Source organism: Oncorhynchus mykiss, chromosome 19 (genome assembly GCF_057628025.1).
Source record: "Oncorhynchus mykiss isolate SJ-2025 chromosome 19, ASM5762802v1, whole genome shotgun sequence".
Lineage (NCBI taxonomy): Eukaryota > Metazoa > Chordata > Actinopteri > Salmoniformes > Salmonidae > Oncorhynchus > Oncorhynchus mykiss.
Genome location: NC_143040.1, coordinates 33906029 through 33921457, shown reverse-complemented (window position 1 = coordinate 33921457; position 15429 = coordinate 33906029). Strand labels below are relative to the sequence as shown.

The window sequence follows — 15429 nt, the reverse complement described above, 5'->3', positions numbered from 1 at the left end:
CGAGATTGTTACAAAGCCCATGAAAAACCCAACTGTTCCTCCAAGAAATGTTTGAATGGCTTTTTAGTTTTTATTTTATTTTTTAGTCTTTTATTGCTCTCCCTACGTCTGGCACAGGCCAGTGAAAGGGATAGATCTTTTCACTCTGGGCAAAAATAACAAAGAATATGCAACAGAAACATAACAAGATAAAGTGTCATAAGTATTATTTTTTTTTGCTCTTTCCCCAATCCACTACGGAACATAAATGTTTATAATGAATAGGTTCCAATTTGACCGCAGCCTTCAACATTTTACTCTCTAGCACCGACTATGGCTTTGTTTTTGAAGCCATTCTCGTTCACTCTCCGTGGTCTTTGAGAGCTTTGCAGCCCCCCGGTTCAAAGTAATGGGTTTTAACGCTCTGAAATCACTCCTTTATGCTTGGAAAGTCTCTCTGGTTTCCTCAGAGTTACCAATGCTGTCTTAGCTTATAATCCTTCCCGAAAGTCATCTTTTTATTACGGCCAAAACCTGAGCTGTTGAAAGAGAGCGGTTGATTTCCGTGATTAGTATGCATTGTAGTATTTCATAGGTATATATACTGTATGTATTCTATGTTGTGGAAAATGTACTAAATATGGTCCGAATCCAGTTTTTATTTATATACGCATTGAAAATGTGATGTTTCACACAAATCATGCATAGATGTCAATGGGTGATTTGTGCGAAAGTTCACGCTTTGTGTGTGCCTCAAGCTACGATTCAACTCTATATGTGTGCATCACTTACAGTAGCAGGTGCTTACAGTGTATGTTTCTGTGTTTATTGATAGTTAATTGAGTTCTGCTGATCCTTGATTGATCCTTGTCGATGACCTATTGACTGTTGTGGTATTGATTGATAGATTATTCATCATCTGTTGACTCCTGTATCATTTCTCTCCTCCCCAGACGTGGACAGCTGTGAGAAGTGGCTGAGCTGTAAGAACGACTTTCTCCAGAAGTACCTCCACCAGGTGCTGACCGAACTACCCAGCTGCCCCTGCTCCTACCCGTCCGAGGCCGTCTACAGTGCCGTCAACATCTTCGACAAGACTCTGCGTAAGACCTACCGCTGGCGTGACGCCTCCGGCCCCAAAGAACGGCTGGACATCTACAAGCCCTCCGCCCGCTTCTGCACACGCTCCATGCTCTCCTTCGACAGCACCACGCTGGCCGCGCAGCACTGTTGCTACGGTGACCACATGAAGCTGATCACACGGGGGAAAGGGGCGGGCGCGCCAAACCTCATCAGTACGGAGTTCTCACCGGAGCTGCATTACAAAGTGGACGTGCTGCCCTGGATCCTGTGTAAAGGGGACTGGAGCCGCTTCCACTCTGTGAGGCCGCCCAACAACGGGCTGCAGTGTGCCCACAACCCCACAGAAGACGTGTACCAGGCTGAGCTAGAGGAGGCCCGTGAGTACTGAGGGAGGAGAGGGGGAGGAGTACTGAGATCCTGAGTGGGGAGAGACACACGTGGTTCCAATGGCTCTATTGGATTTGGGCATGGGCCACATACTGAATATATTGTGTTAACTATCAGTTGCTTTGGATGAAAGGAAACCTGGACATCCCCTCCCCCTTATTCAATGTTTGGTCACATTGTGGCACAGAGTTTAGTGAACACCTACATTTTTCTAGTCAGGCTTAACCCATCCAAAATTGAGTCAAGTTGAATACTCTTTTTTCAATTTTTTTATTTATTTTTAAGTTGAATACTCTTATCTGGTGTGCGTGGGAAAACTCTATGATCGTCACGTCTTAATGGCGCGTTGTAATGACATCATCACCATCAAGCGTTTCCTCATTGGATGACTCATCGGAATCCACCTGCCAATTGGAATATGTTTTCCCGTGGATGACTTACTGTGGTGTTACGGGAAGAGAAAAAACAACTATTTTCTAACTGGTAATTTATTGCTTGTGAAAGTCCGAATTTTGGAGAGCGTTTTTTTTTGGGCTACACTCAAAAAACAAGAAGAAAAAAACACTGGTTTGTAAACATTGGGACATTTTAAAGAGGGAGAGACTGCAATGAGATTGTCCTAGTTCTCTCTGACACCCCTCAACCCACCACCCCATAGACTCACATGTGCTGCTGCTATTGAGAAAATGGATGGGGGGATGGGTACAGGGGGATGGGATGGCTCAGGGGTTGCCATGAGCTGTTCCAGAACCCCTGAGGGAACATGGAGGAACATGGATAGTGTATTTATTGGACTCATATTGGGCCTGTATTGTATTTACTCAAATACTCTGATGTCTCATGAAAGGAATTCCTGTCAAGCTGCTAAAATGGGGATGAATTCAACACAGAATGTTAGTTGTTGTTTGTCTTAGACTTGAAGCTCTCTCTCACAATCTCTGTCTTCTTTCTATCCACCTCTCTCTCCCTTCTCTCTCTCTCTCTCTCTCTCTCTCTCTCTCCTGGCCCCACTCCAGTCGGAAGAAAAAAAACAGACTGATCAAACACAGGCCCAAGATGCATTGTGCTTTTCTTACTTTCTTATTTCATGTCAAGCCACATATTTCTTTGGAGACGTTGACCCCTAGAACTCTATTGTGTTATTCATCCAGTCATATCCAGTATCAGAGGACCAGATACTCATCCTCCTGAGCCATTTGGCCGTAATGCTTCGTCAGATAAAGTTGCATGGGTCATGGTTAGCTAATCCTGGGGGAAACATAAAAAATACATTGTTGAAGGTCTCTCTGTTGTTCTCTCTCTCTTTCTCGCTCTCATCGACAGACGTACCGCTTGTTTTCCTCCTAAGGATTGCTCCATCGTTTAATCTGATCCATAATTGAATCGTATTGAGATGTTTTCCTTTTATCGCCTGTTAACAAGTCACGGTGTTGCATTCCTCGCAACCCGAGACACCCGGAGAGACAGTCGTAGATTTGCCGGTGGAGAGGGAGAGAGGAAAACCCTTGGTAGGGGGCCTTGAAAGGAGAGAGACACTAGGACTCTCCAGGGGTGAGGGGGAAGATGGAGTGAGGCTGGAGGTAGAAGTGAAGGTGCAGGAGAGGGCTGAGGGGAGGGGTGTCTGGGCTCAGTTGATGCATGGAGGTCCTTTCTCCAGAGAGGAGTGGGAGTTGAGCAGAGGGGAAGTGGAGAGACATCTCTGTAAACAGTGGAACCCTTTGAAGAGCTCTCCCCTTCACTGGTGTCCAAGACCTGCTGCCTCTCCCCCTCCACCCTGTCTTGAAGCCTGGTGTTGTTTTAAGGTCTTAATCCTAACCCTGGTTATCAGACTGAGTGCCATTGAGAGATGTTGAGGCTGAACACGTCCTGAAAGAATAGTGTTGATGGACAGCTCTCCCGCTCCACACTGCAATGACAACAGCAGAAACAACACACAACCTTTGGTGTTACACACTCGGTTTCTCTTTCTTATTTTTTTTAACATTTTAGTAATTTAGCAAATGCTCTTATCCAGAGCAACTTACAGTAGTGAGTGCATCCAATCGTTATACTTTTTCATACTGGTCCCCCGTAGGAAATGAATCCACAACCCTGGCATTGCAAGAGCCATGCTCTACCAACTGAGCCACACAGGCCTTATCCTATGCTTCCCTTTTTTTATACTCTAATTGCAGCCAGGTCACCCGTGATACAAGTCCATGTTCGATGTCCATCCACATCTGACGATGTCGGGAAATGATGTGTAAACCGGCCACTAGGAGCAATAGTGAGCACTGTTAGCAAAGTAGGTTTTTGGTTTTGCTATGGTGTTGTGTTGTGGACAGGGATTGGGTGTTGCACGTTTGCAAGTTCAGAACCAGCAATGGAAAGTCTTTTTGTTTTGAAGGGTATCCCAAACCTTCAAACTTACCTTAACCATTCAGAGTTACTGCTTAACCTAAGAATTTGGAGTTAATGCCTAAGCTTAACCTTAAACACACTGAAATTTGACATTTGGAACAACTTCTAAATTTGACGTTTAAGAAACATGGATGATGTCTAATTCTAAGTCTAATTCTGACGTGAGACTGTGGGAGCCGGTAGCTTGCTTGCTCCTTTTCTCCTTCCCTCCCTCTCTCTCTCCCTCGCCCTCATCCATGCCCATTCATAGCTGGCTCAAGTTGGCATAGGGGAATTCTCTGTAGGTTGTCATCGGGCCGTCACTAAAGACAAACACAGACACACACACACACACACACACACACACACGCAGAGTCAGGCAGCCCTCCAGTATTCCCTCAACATCCTGCACTCTGCCATATCGAAGCCAGTTAAGCGAATAGCGTTTAGAAACTTCACAGAGATCCCAATTCATCAAGATGCCAATCACAATAAGAACACAGAGGGCTGTAGTAGTTGGACTCAGACACACTGACGAACATAATATGAGAAGAGCGTTACAGCCTCTGGTATGAACAACGTTTTTTTCCATAAAATTCTCTCAGATGAAACAGCAGTATGACATGCGTTCTCCTTCATCTGTTGAGACACGGTGCTGGTAACATTTGTCCACATTCTCTGATCAAAGCCTTGCCATTTTTCACCCTTTTTTTCCCCTTAACCCCCCCCCTTCGGAGGACACAAATATATTTTTTGTTTTTTACAGCATTTCTGTTGTACATACAGTACATTGCACATATACATACATACATTGCACATATATATTTTACATACATGGTACTTTGATATATAGCAATCACATGACAATAATACATTACCGAACATGAGCTCTTTAATCCCACCCCTCAGCCACTCTCAGCCCATCCCACCTATCACTGCAGACCACCCTCGTTTAGTTTCCATGTGCCATATATTTTTCAATTGTGCTGTGATGTTTTACATGGATTTTGAAGATTTTAATCACATAGTATCCAAAGCCTTGTCATTGAATGTGATGTGTTCCTATGGACTCAAACTGCCTTGACCATCACATTGTTGCTTCATATCACCACCAAACACACAGTCAAGTGAACACAGACAAAGTAATGCAGTGATTCATATGAGGAGTGTACGTTGGGATATGACCAGTTAACCATCCACAGTCCCTGGAAGATATCCATTACTTCATGCCAGACACAGTCAGAATGGACTCAATTAAATAGGGAATTTGTCCCAAATGGCAGCCTAATGCCTATATAGTGCACAGTATTGGACCAGAACCCTATGGGCAGGGCCCTGGTCAAAAGTAGTGCGTTATAAAGGGAATAGGGTACTATTTGGGACGAAGTCCCTCTTTAATTGAGTCCATTCTGACTGTGTTTGGCATGGAGTAATGGATACCTTCACACTACACTGGGTTCATCTTCCATTGGGGCCCAGCTGTGAAAACCCCCTGAATCCTCATGGCATTAACAGCTCAGACTCACACTGCTGCATGGCTCTCCAGCCTGCCTGCTGCTGCCTCAGGTTTCACCATCACATTACACTACACTACACCCACTACACCCAGTGGAGGCTGCTGAGGGGAGGACTACTCGTAGTAATAATGGTTTTCATGTGTTTGATACCATTCCATTCACTCTATTCCAGCCATTACACTCCATTCCAGCCATTATTATGAGCTGTCCTCCCCTCAGCAGCCTCCACTGACCCTCACAGCATATCTCTCTGTCCTAGGAATGTACTCTGTGTTGTGTGTATGCACATGCAAGCGTGTATGTTTTTCAGAGGACCTCTAGGTTCTGAATGATTGTGTTTCTAATGCTATCTAGTCACGGTGTGTGTATTTCTAAAGGGCTAGATGGGCCTAGTCTATATTCAGTAGATCAGTGGCGGTTGGTGCCATTTAAGATTAGGGAGGACTTTTTTTTTATGCGCAATGGCCTTATTTCTATTAAAGCATATTGGATGACTGTCATTCATATTCCATTCAATGTAACATGAATAGGTTTAGGCTACATGATACTTGCATTTTCCCTATATCTATCATGAGGTTGCTACAACCTAGTCTATGAATGAAAGTTTCTAACAGATCGAGAGACAAATTGGAGTAATCAAGGTGACAGACAGTGACACATTCAATACCGCCTTGCACACTCTTGCCTGAATATAGCTAATCTAGGGTGTAATCATTAGTCCAAACAGCTGCAAACGAGAGTTTCTATTGGACGAATTCAGGTAGGTTTATCCCCGTTTCGTTCCGTTTATTTCCGTTTAAGAAACGTTTTTCAACAGAATCGTCGGAATGAATACCCCTGATCCCCCGCACACACAGTTCACTTTCATAGCAGCCACATACAAACAGAATCATCACTTTGCTCATTATATAATTCCTTCTCGCATCTACGTGCTATCCTCCCCTCACTTTTTCCCTTTCAGTGCACAACAGCTGTCTGTGGCCATGCGAAATTAAACTTTTCAAGCCAAACCTTCATACCATAATCGCTAACCACTACACACAGCCTACATCGTTGTCACCATATTAGCTAACGTCATAGTCAACATAGCTACTAGAACTAACGTGTTAGTAAACCCTCTACAATTGCGCAGTACAGTGTACATCAAGCAGTTTAGCAGTTACACCGGCGGGACTCGTGGCAATAAATTAATTAAACCGCTTACCTTGACTTGGAAGAGTTCCAGTATTGGATAGCCTTAGCCAGATAGCTAACATAAATAGCATGCTTCTGTTTGTGCCGGGTGTTTAAGTAGGCTAAATTAGCTAACTGAATTAGCTAGCTAAGTGAATGAAAGTAAAAAGAAAATGAAAAAAAGAAATAGAGCTAGCTCTCGCTCTCGCTCTCTTTGCTGCTTCTCCTTAATTTTTGCACTCAACAAAAAAAAGGCAGTGAATGATTTCTTAAAGATCAGTCTAATCCATTGTTCTAGGTTTTGTATTGAAGTCAATGTACCCAGAGGAGGACGGAAAATAGCTGTCCACACCATGGTGCTACCCCAGAGAGTGCTGTTGAGGCTACTGTAGACCTTCATTGCAAAACAGTGTGTTTTAATCAGTTATTTGGTGACATGTGAATATATTTAGTATAGTATCATCTTAAAAGGATAACCTTTAGAACTTTTCACTCTTTTCCATGAAATGACTGAGATGGATGGTCCTCCCCTCCTCTGAGGAGGAGCCTCCGCTGCAGTAGATAGATATCTGTGTATGTGTGTTCTGTAGGAGTGCTGAGTAAAGTATGGCTACAGAGGAAAAGGGAGAGAAGGAGAGAGACGAGGAAAAGAGAGAAGGATGGAAGGAAGGCTGGCTATCAGAACTGTTTCTTAGAAAGTATTGACATTGGCCTGATTCTCAAAGTTATTTTATTTTGAAAGCAAGCCAGGGCCACCTCTCCCTCTTGCCCTCTCTCTTTCTCTGTACAGTGTTTCTGTACAGTATGAAACGGACTATTTTTCAATGGCCACTGTTAAATCCACTCAGCACAGTATGAATTGCTTGACTCTTTTCCATGTACCTTACAGATTCTGTCTCATTGTTGGACCTTTTACCTATTTAGCAAAGGGAAATGTTAAGGTGATAGAGCTTGTGAGAAGGGAATAAAGTGCAACGATTATACAATGATTGTGTTTACTTTTCTTCCAAACCAATGGGGTGATGATGATGCAAAACCATCTGTTTTAAAGTTCATGGGTTTATGGGAGAAATGTTCCTAGTACACTGCAGTTGGCAACGTGTTTCATTGTGCTATTTATCATTGGCCAACTTCAATGCTGTTTCTCAATTCGAAACATTCTTTGTTGTTTTTGTCATGGAAAAAATACTTTAGTCTTTTTGGAGCTGTCTCGTCTTGGCCTTACATTTGAAAATTTACGTTGCAAACCTTTTTTTATCAGGAATATTTTCTTTTGAAAAGATAAGGTATCATTTTTGTAAACATGTTTTCTTTTAAGAAAGGCACTTTATTTAAAAGCATAAGTAAATAATATACATGTATATACAAACTCATAATTAAATATATACTGTATGTAATACACAGTGCAGTGTACCAACATTTTTGTAAATTGTTCAGTTTTTATAGCTAATTGTAAAGGGTATGTACTTTTTTCAGCATATGTCATGTTTTTTATCTCGGTCTTAGATACATTTTTTGTATAGTATTTATTGAAATTAATCGTATGAAGATGCACTATTGAGAGCATCCCCAATGTGGTCTTTGTTACATGAAAAGGGAATGTGTTCACTCTATACCAGTGTTTCTCCCATTGATATAGAACATTGATACACCCCTAGTATGTGGACTGTTACTGTTTCTAACCAGTCCCTCAGATGGTTAGCTAACAACTATTTAATCAGTTCTCAATTGCTAGTGTTAGGCCTAGATTCGCTAGATCTGTGTTAGCTCACTTTACATTTAAAGGTAATTTCTATTGAGACGACATCTGCAGCGTTTACCTTGATGCGATCTTCACTTAATCGGTAACATTGCCTTTAATAACAGCCGTAATCTCAGAGATCACATAAAAGGTTGAGAAACACTGCTCTCTAACACCACACCACACCATGTAAACCCTCAATCAAACAACTGCTCAGCATTCTTCTCTGTGACTTATAAATGTGCTGTGACAAAATATAATAAATTTAACTTTGCCACAAGTTGCTAGTCCCACTGGTGTTTATGTTCAGGTTTACAGGTTGTATACGATCATTAGGGTAGAGAAATGAAAGAAGATCATTTGGCATTCATGTTTACGATGAATGAGAGAGAGAGAGTGTGAGCGAGAGAGACTGAGTGAAGGGTAAACAAGAAAGCGAGAGACAAATGTAGAAGGAGAGAAAGAAAGCAACTTTGAATCCGAGAGAGAGAAAGAGAGAAAGAGAGAAATTGAGCTCAGACAGAAAAACTTTAATCAAGCTAAGAGAGAGATTTGAATAGGGCAGAGAAAGTGAGTGTAGCACACCAGAGTCTTGTAAGCTTATCACAGAATAGCTATCTGGCTGTGTAACTGCCATCTGGAGCTGTAATAATATAATTGCCTCCACATTAGGTGTTGCTAGGATGCTTGCCCCAGGAGGAGGGCTGACGCTACACCAGCCAAGTCAGGTGCTGCCTTGGCCCTGATCACTCCCCTAAATAATACCCCACCTCACCCCTCACATCATCCACCCTAGAACCACCCCTCTCTCTCTGCTCCCATATCATCCAAGATCGCATAGCAGTTCAGACGTCTTTTGTCCTCGTCTTGTCGTGTCCTGTATATATATATATTTACAACTTTTTTCACATACATTTTATTTTTATTTTCCATCAACTCATCTTCTAAACACTCTCCTGCAACCAGCCTCACCAATTTATATTTATAAAAAAGTATTATTTACCTCAGATCTGCAATCCTTCAGGAAGCTAGCCAGAAACTCCAGGAGGCTGGCCAGAAACTAGCCAGAAGCTAGCCAGGAGCTAGCCCAGAAGCTAATCAGAAGCTAACCACGGTTTGTGGTCATCGGCTGTCCTTTAGCTCGAAAATCTATCGAAAATCTATCGCCAGTTTTGTACGGCGCAGCGCGGCTCGGAACGGAACATACCGGACCAATTTTTCTCTCCATGTCCCTGGATTTCAACTGCTCTCTGGACATTCATACCCGGATCTCACAGCTAGCTAGCTGCTATCCGTGTGACAGTCGGCTTTCGTCGATTCCGGAGCAAACATCGATTGTTCCGGTGCTAGCCAGCTCCGTCAATCACGCCTGAGTTCCATCATTCACTCCTGGGCTGCAGTCACCTATCCGGACCCGTTTCACTGCCTACGCGGAGCCCCACCAGGCCTTCACAACCGGACTGCCGACGTTATCTACCTGAAGGAGATCCGGCTGGCTCCTCTGTCGCGACGTTGCCGGAACGCCCATCTGCGGCCCGCTAACCGTTAGCTGTCTTTCCGGCTGCTATCTGAATAGACAATCGGACAATTTATTTATTTGAATTATTATGTTTTCTTCTCGGGCCTCTATAACTATATCTATTGTTCTTATTTTTGTTGTTGTTGTGTGATTTGGATTAATCCCCTCTACCACACGGAACCCCACTAATCTACTGACCGAACGCAAGAGGTGGCTAACAACAGACTCCATCCTATGCTAGCTTGCTACCGGTTGGCTTGGCTAGCTGTCTAAATCTGTCTAAATCGCCGTGACCCTAAACCAACCTCTCCACTCACTGGACCCTTTTGATCACTCGACTAAGCATGCCTCTCCTTAATGTCAATATGTCTTGTCCATTGCTGTTCTGGTTAGTGTTTATTGGCTTATTTCACTGTAGAGCCTCTAGTCCTGCTCACTATACCTTATCCAACCTATTAGTTCCACCACCCACACATGCAATGACATCTCCTGGTTTCAATGATGTTTCTAGAGACAATATCTCTCTCTTCATCACTCAATACCTAGGTTTACCTCCACTGTATTCACATCCTACCTTACCTTTGTCTGTACATTATACCTTGATGCTATTTTATCGCCCCCAGAAACCTCCTTTTACTCTCTGTTCCAGACGTTCTAGACGACCAATTCTTATTGCTTTTAGTCGCACCCTTATTCTACTCCTCCTATGTTCCTCTGGCGATGTAGAGGTGAATCCAGGCCCTGCAGTGCCTAGCTCCACTCCTATTCCCCAGGCGCTCTCTTTTGACGACTTCTGTAACCGTAATAGCCTTGGTTTCATGCATGTTAACATTAGAAGCCTCCTCCCTAAGTTTGTTCTATTCACTGCTTTAGCACACTCTGCCAACCCGGATGTTCTAGCTGTGTCTGAATCCTGGCTTAGGAAGACCACCAAAAATTCAGACATTTTAATTCCAAACTACAACATTTTCAGACAAGATAGAACTGCCAAAGGGGGCGGTGTTGCAATCTACTGCAAAGATAGCCTGCAGAGTTCTGTCCTACTATCCAGGTCTGTACCCAAACAATTTGAACTTCTACTTTTAAAAATCCACCTTTCTAAAAACAAGTCTCTCACCGTTGCCGCCTGCTATAGACCACCCTCTGCCCCCAGCTGTGCTCTGGACACCATATGTGAACTGATTGCCCCCCATCTATCTTCAGAGCTCGTGCTGCTAGGCGACCTAAACTGGAACATGCTTAACACCCCAGCCATCCTACAATCTAAACTTGATGCCCTCAATCTCACACAAATTATCAATGAACCTACCAGGTACCTCCCCAAAGCCTTAAACACGGGCACCCTCATAGATATCATCCTAACCAACTTCCCCTCTAAATACACCTCTGCTGTCTTCAACCAAGATCTCAGCGATCACTGCCTCATTGCCTGCATCCGTAATGGGTCAGCGGTCAAACGACCTCCTCTCATCACTGTAAAACGCTCCCTGAAACACTTCAGCGAGCAGGCCTTTCTAATCGACCTGGCCAGGGTATCCTGGAAGGATATTGACCTCATCCCGTCAGTAGAGGATGCCTGGATATTTTTTAAAAATGCCTTCCTAACCATCTTAAATAAACATGCCCCATTCAAGAAATTTAGAACCAGGAACAGATATAGCCCTTGGTTCTCCCCAGACCTGACTGCCCTTAATCAACACAAAAACGTCCTATGGCGTTCTGCATTAGCATCGAACAGCCCCCGTGATATGCAGCTGTTCAGAGAAGCTAGAAACCATTATACACAGGCAGTTAGAAAAGCCAAGGCTAGCTTTTTCAAGCAGAAATTTGCTTCTTGCAACACTAACTCAAAAAAGTTCTGGGACACTGTAAAGTCCATGGAGAATAAGAACACCTCCTCCCAGCTGCCCACTGCACTGAAGATAGGAAACACTGTCACCACTGATAAATCCACCATAATTGAAAATTTCAATAAGCATTTTTCTACTGCTGGCCATGCTTTCCACCTGGCTACTCCTACCCCTGTCAACAGCACTGCACCCCCAACAGCAACTCGCCCAAGCCTTCCCCATTTCTCCTTCTCCCAAATCCATTCAGCTGATGTTCTGAAAGAGCTGCAAAATCTGGACCCCTACAAATCAGCCGGGCTAGACAATCTGGACCCTTTCTTTCTAAAATTATCTGCCGAAATTGTTGCCACCCCTATTACTAGCCTGTTCAACCTCTCTTTCGTGTCGTCTGAGATTCCCAAAGATTGGAAAGCAGCTGCGGTCATCCCCCTCTTCAAAGGGGGGGACACTCTTGACCCAAACTGCTACAGACCTATATCTATCCTACCATGCCTTTCTAAGGTCTTCGAAAGCCAAGTCAACAAACAGATTACCGACCATTTTGAATCTCACCATACCTTCTCTGCTATGCAATCTGGTTTCAGAGCTGGTCATGGGTGCACCTCAGCCACGCTCAAGGTCCTAAACGATATCTTAACCGCCATCGATAAGAAACATTACTGTGCAGCCGTATTCATTGATCTGGCCAAGGCTTTCGACTCTGTCAATCACCACATCCTCATCGGCAGACTCAACAGCCTTGGTTTCTCAAATGATTGCCTCGCCTGGTTCACCAACTACTTCTCTGATAGAGTTCAGTGTGTCAAATCTGAGGGTCTGTTGTCCGGACCTCTGGCAGTCTCTATGGGGGTGCCACAGGGTTCAATTCTTGGACCGACTCTCTTCTCTGTATACATCAATGAGGTCGCTCTTGCTGCTGGTGAGTCTCTGATCCACCTCTACGCAGACGACACCATTCTGTATACTTCCGGCCCTTCTTTGGACACTGTGTTAACAACGCTCCAGGCAAGCTTCAATGCCATACAACTCTCCTTCCGTGGCCTCCAACTGCTCTTAAATACAAGTAAAACTAAATGCATGCTCTTCAACCGATCACTACCTGCACCTACCCGCCTGTCCAACATCACTACTCTGGACGGCTCTGACTTAGAATACGTGGACAACTACAAATACTTAGGTGTCTGGTTAGACTGTAAACTCTCCTTCCAGACCCATATCAAACATCTCCAATCCAAAGTTAAATCTAGAATTGGCTTCCTATTTCGCAACAAAGCATCCTTCACTCATGCTGCCAAACATACCCTTGTAAAACTGACCATCCTACCAATCCTCGACTTTGGCGATGTAATTTACAAAATAGCCTCCAATACCCTACTCAACAAACTGGATGCAGTCTATCACAGTGCAATCCGTTTTGTCACCAAAGCCCCATATACTACCCACCATTGCGACCTGTACGCTCTCGTTGGCTGGCCCTCGCTTCATACTCGTCGCCAAACCCACTGGCTCCATGTCATCTACAAGACCCTGCTAGGTAAAGTCCCCCCTTATCTCAGCTCGCTGGTCACCATAGCATCTCCCACCTGTAGCACACGCTCCAGCAGGTATATCTCTCTAGTCACCCCCAAAACCAATTCTTTCTTTGGCCGTCTCTCTTTCCAGTTCTCTGCTGCCAATGACTGGAACGAACTACAAAAATCTCTGAAACTGGAAACACTTATCTCCCTCACTAGCTTTAAGCACCAACTGTCAGAGCAGCTCACAGATTACTGCACCTGTACATAGCCCACATATAATTTAGCCCTATCAACTACCTCTTTCCCAACTGTATTTAATTTATTTATTTATTTTGCTCCTTTGCACCCCATTATTTTTATTTCTACTTTGCACATTCTTCCATTGCAAAACTACCATTCCAGTGTTTTACTTGCTATATTGTATTTACCTTGCCACCAAGGCCTTTTTTTGCCTTTACCTCCCTTCTCACCTCATTTGCTCACATTGTATATAGACTTGTTTATACTTTATTATTGACTGTATGTTTGTTTTACTCCATGTGTAACTCTGTGTTGTTGTATCTGTCGAACTGCTTTGCTTTATCTTGGCCAGGTCGCAATTGTAAATGAGAACTTGTTCTCAACTTGCCTACCTGGTTAAATAAAGGTAAAATAAAAAATAAAAAAAATCACCCCTGGTTCTTCCTCCACGAGGCACCCCAATGCACCCCCTCTCCCTTAATAATGAGGGAGAAACACTCCATCCTGGAGTCGCCTCTTCACTGTTCACGCTGAGAGGTGTGTTTTGCCGGCACTATTTAATGAAGCTGCCAGTTGAGGACTTGTGAGGTGTCTGTTTCTCAAACTAATGTACTTGTCCTCTTGCTCAGTTGTGCACCGGGTCCTCCCACTCCTCTTTCTATTCCGGTTAGAGCCAGTTTGCGCTGTTCTGTGAAGGGAGTAGTACACAGCGTTGTACGAGATCTTCAGGTTCTTGGCAATTTCTCGTATGGAATAGCCTTCATTTCTCAGAACAAGAATAGACTGACGAGTTCCAGAAGAAAGGTCTTTGTTTCTGGCCATTTTGAGCCTGTAATCAAACCCACAAATACTGATGCTCCAGATACTCACCTACTCTAAAGAAGGCCAGTTTTATTGCTTCTTTAATCAGCACCACCGTTTTCAGCTGTGCTAATGTAATTGCAAAAGGGTTTTCTAATGATCAATTAGCCTTTTTAAATGATCAACTTAAATTAGCTAACACAACGTTCCATTGGAACACAGGAGTGATGGTTGCTGATAATGGGCCTCTGTACGCATATGTAGATATTCCATTAAAAATCAGCCATTTCCAGCTACAATAGTAATTTACAACATTAACAATGTCTATCTACACTGTATTTCTGATCAACTTGATGTTATTTCACTGAGGTGATCTTCCTGTCTGGGTTGGTGCCCCCCCTTGGGTTGTGCCGTGGCGGAGATCTTTGTGGGCTATACTCGGCCTTGTCTCAGGATGGTAAGTTGGTGGTTGAAGATATCCCTCTAGTGGTGTGGGGGCTGTGCTTTGGCAAAGTGGGTTGGGTTATATCCTTCCTGTTTGGCCCTGTCCGAGGGGATCATCCTGCCTCAGCCTCCAGTGTTTATGCTGCAGTAGTTTGTGTCGGGGGGCTATTGTCAGTTTGTTATATCTGGAGTACTTCTCCTGTCCTATCCGGTGTCCTGTGTGAATTTAAGTATGCTCTCCCTAATTCTCTCTTTCTCTCTTTCTTTCTCTCTCTTGGAGGACCTGAGCCCTAGGACCATACCTCAGGACTACCTGGCATGATCACTCCTTGCTGTCCCCAGTCCACCTGGCCGTGCTGCTGCTCAAGTTTCAACTGTTCTGCCTGCGGCTATGGAATCCTGACCTGTTCACCGGACGTGCTACCTGTCCCAGACCTATTATTTGACCATGCTGGTCATTTATGAACATTTGAACATCTTGGCCATGTTCTGTAATAATCTCCACCCGGCACAGCCAGAAGAGGACTGGCCACCCCTCATAGCCTGGTTCCTCTCTAGGTTTCTTCCTAGGTTTTGGCCTTTCTAGGGAGTTTTTCCTAGCCAACGTGCTTCAACACCTGCATTGCTTGCTGTTTGGGGTTTTAGGCTGGGTTTCTGTACAGCACTTTGAGATATCAGCTGATGTACGAAGGGCTATATAAATACATTTGATTTGATTTGATTTTGATTTGATTTCAATGGACAGGAAATGTGCATTTCTTTCAAAAACAAGGACATTTCTAAGTGACGATAGTGTATG

At 43.9% G+C, this 15429-nt stretch overlaps 1 protein-coding gene across 1 annotated transcript in view; it reads left to right on the top strand.

Moving 5' to 3' along the window:
* Positions 1–5845, top strand: part of LOC110497546 (isthmin-2) — a 50354-nt gene extending 44509 nt beyond the window's left edge. Inside the window, exon 6 of the mRNA XM_021573699.3 lies at positions 933–5845. Within this exon, the coding sequence (XP_021429374.1) occupies positions 933–1450 (518 nt within the window). The 3' untranslated portion in view covers positions 1451–5845. The remainder of the gene's footprint in view (positions 1–932) is intronic.
* The last annotated feature ends 9584 nt before the right edge of the window (positions 5846–15429 follow it).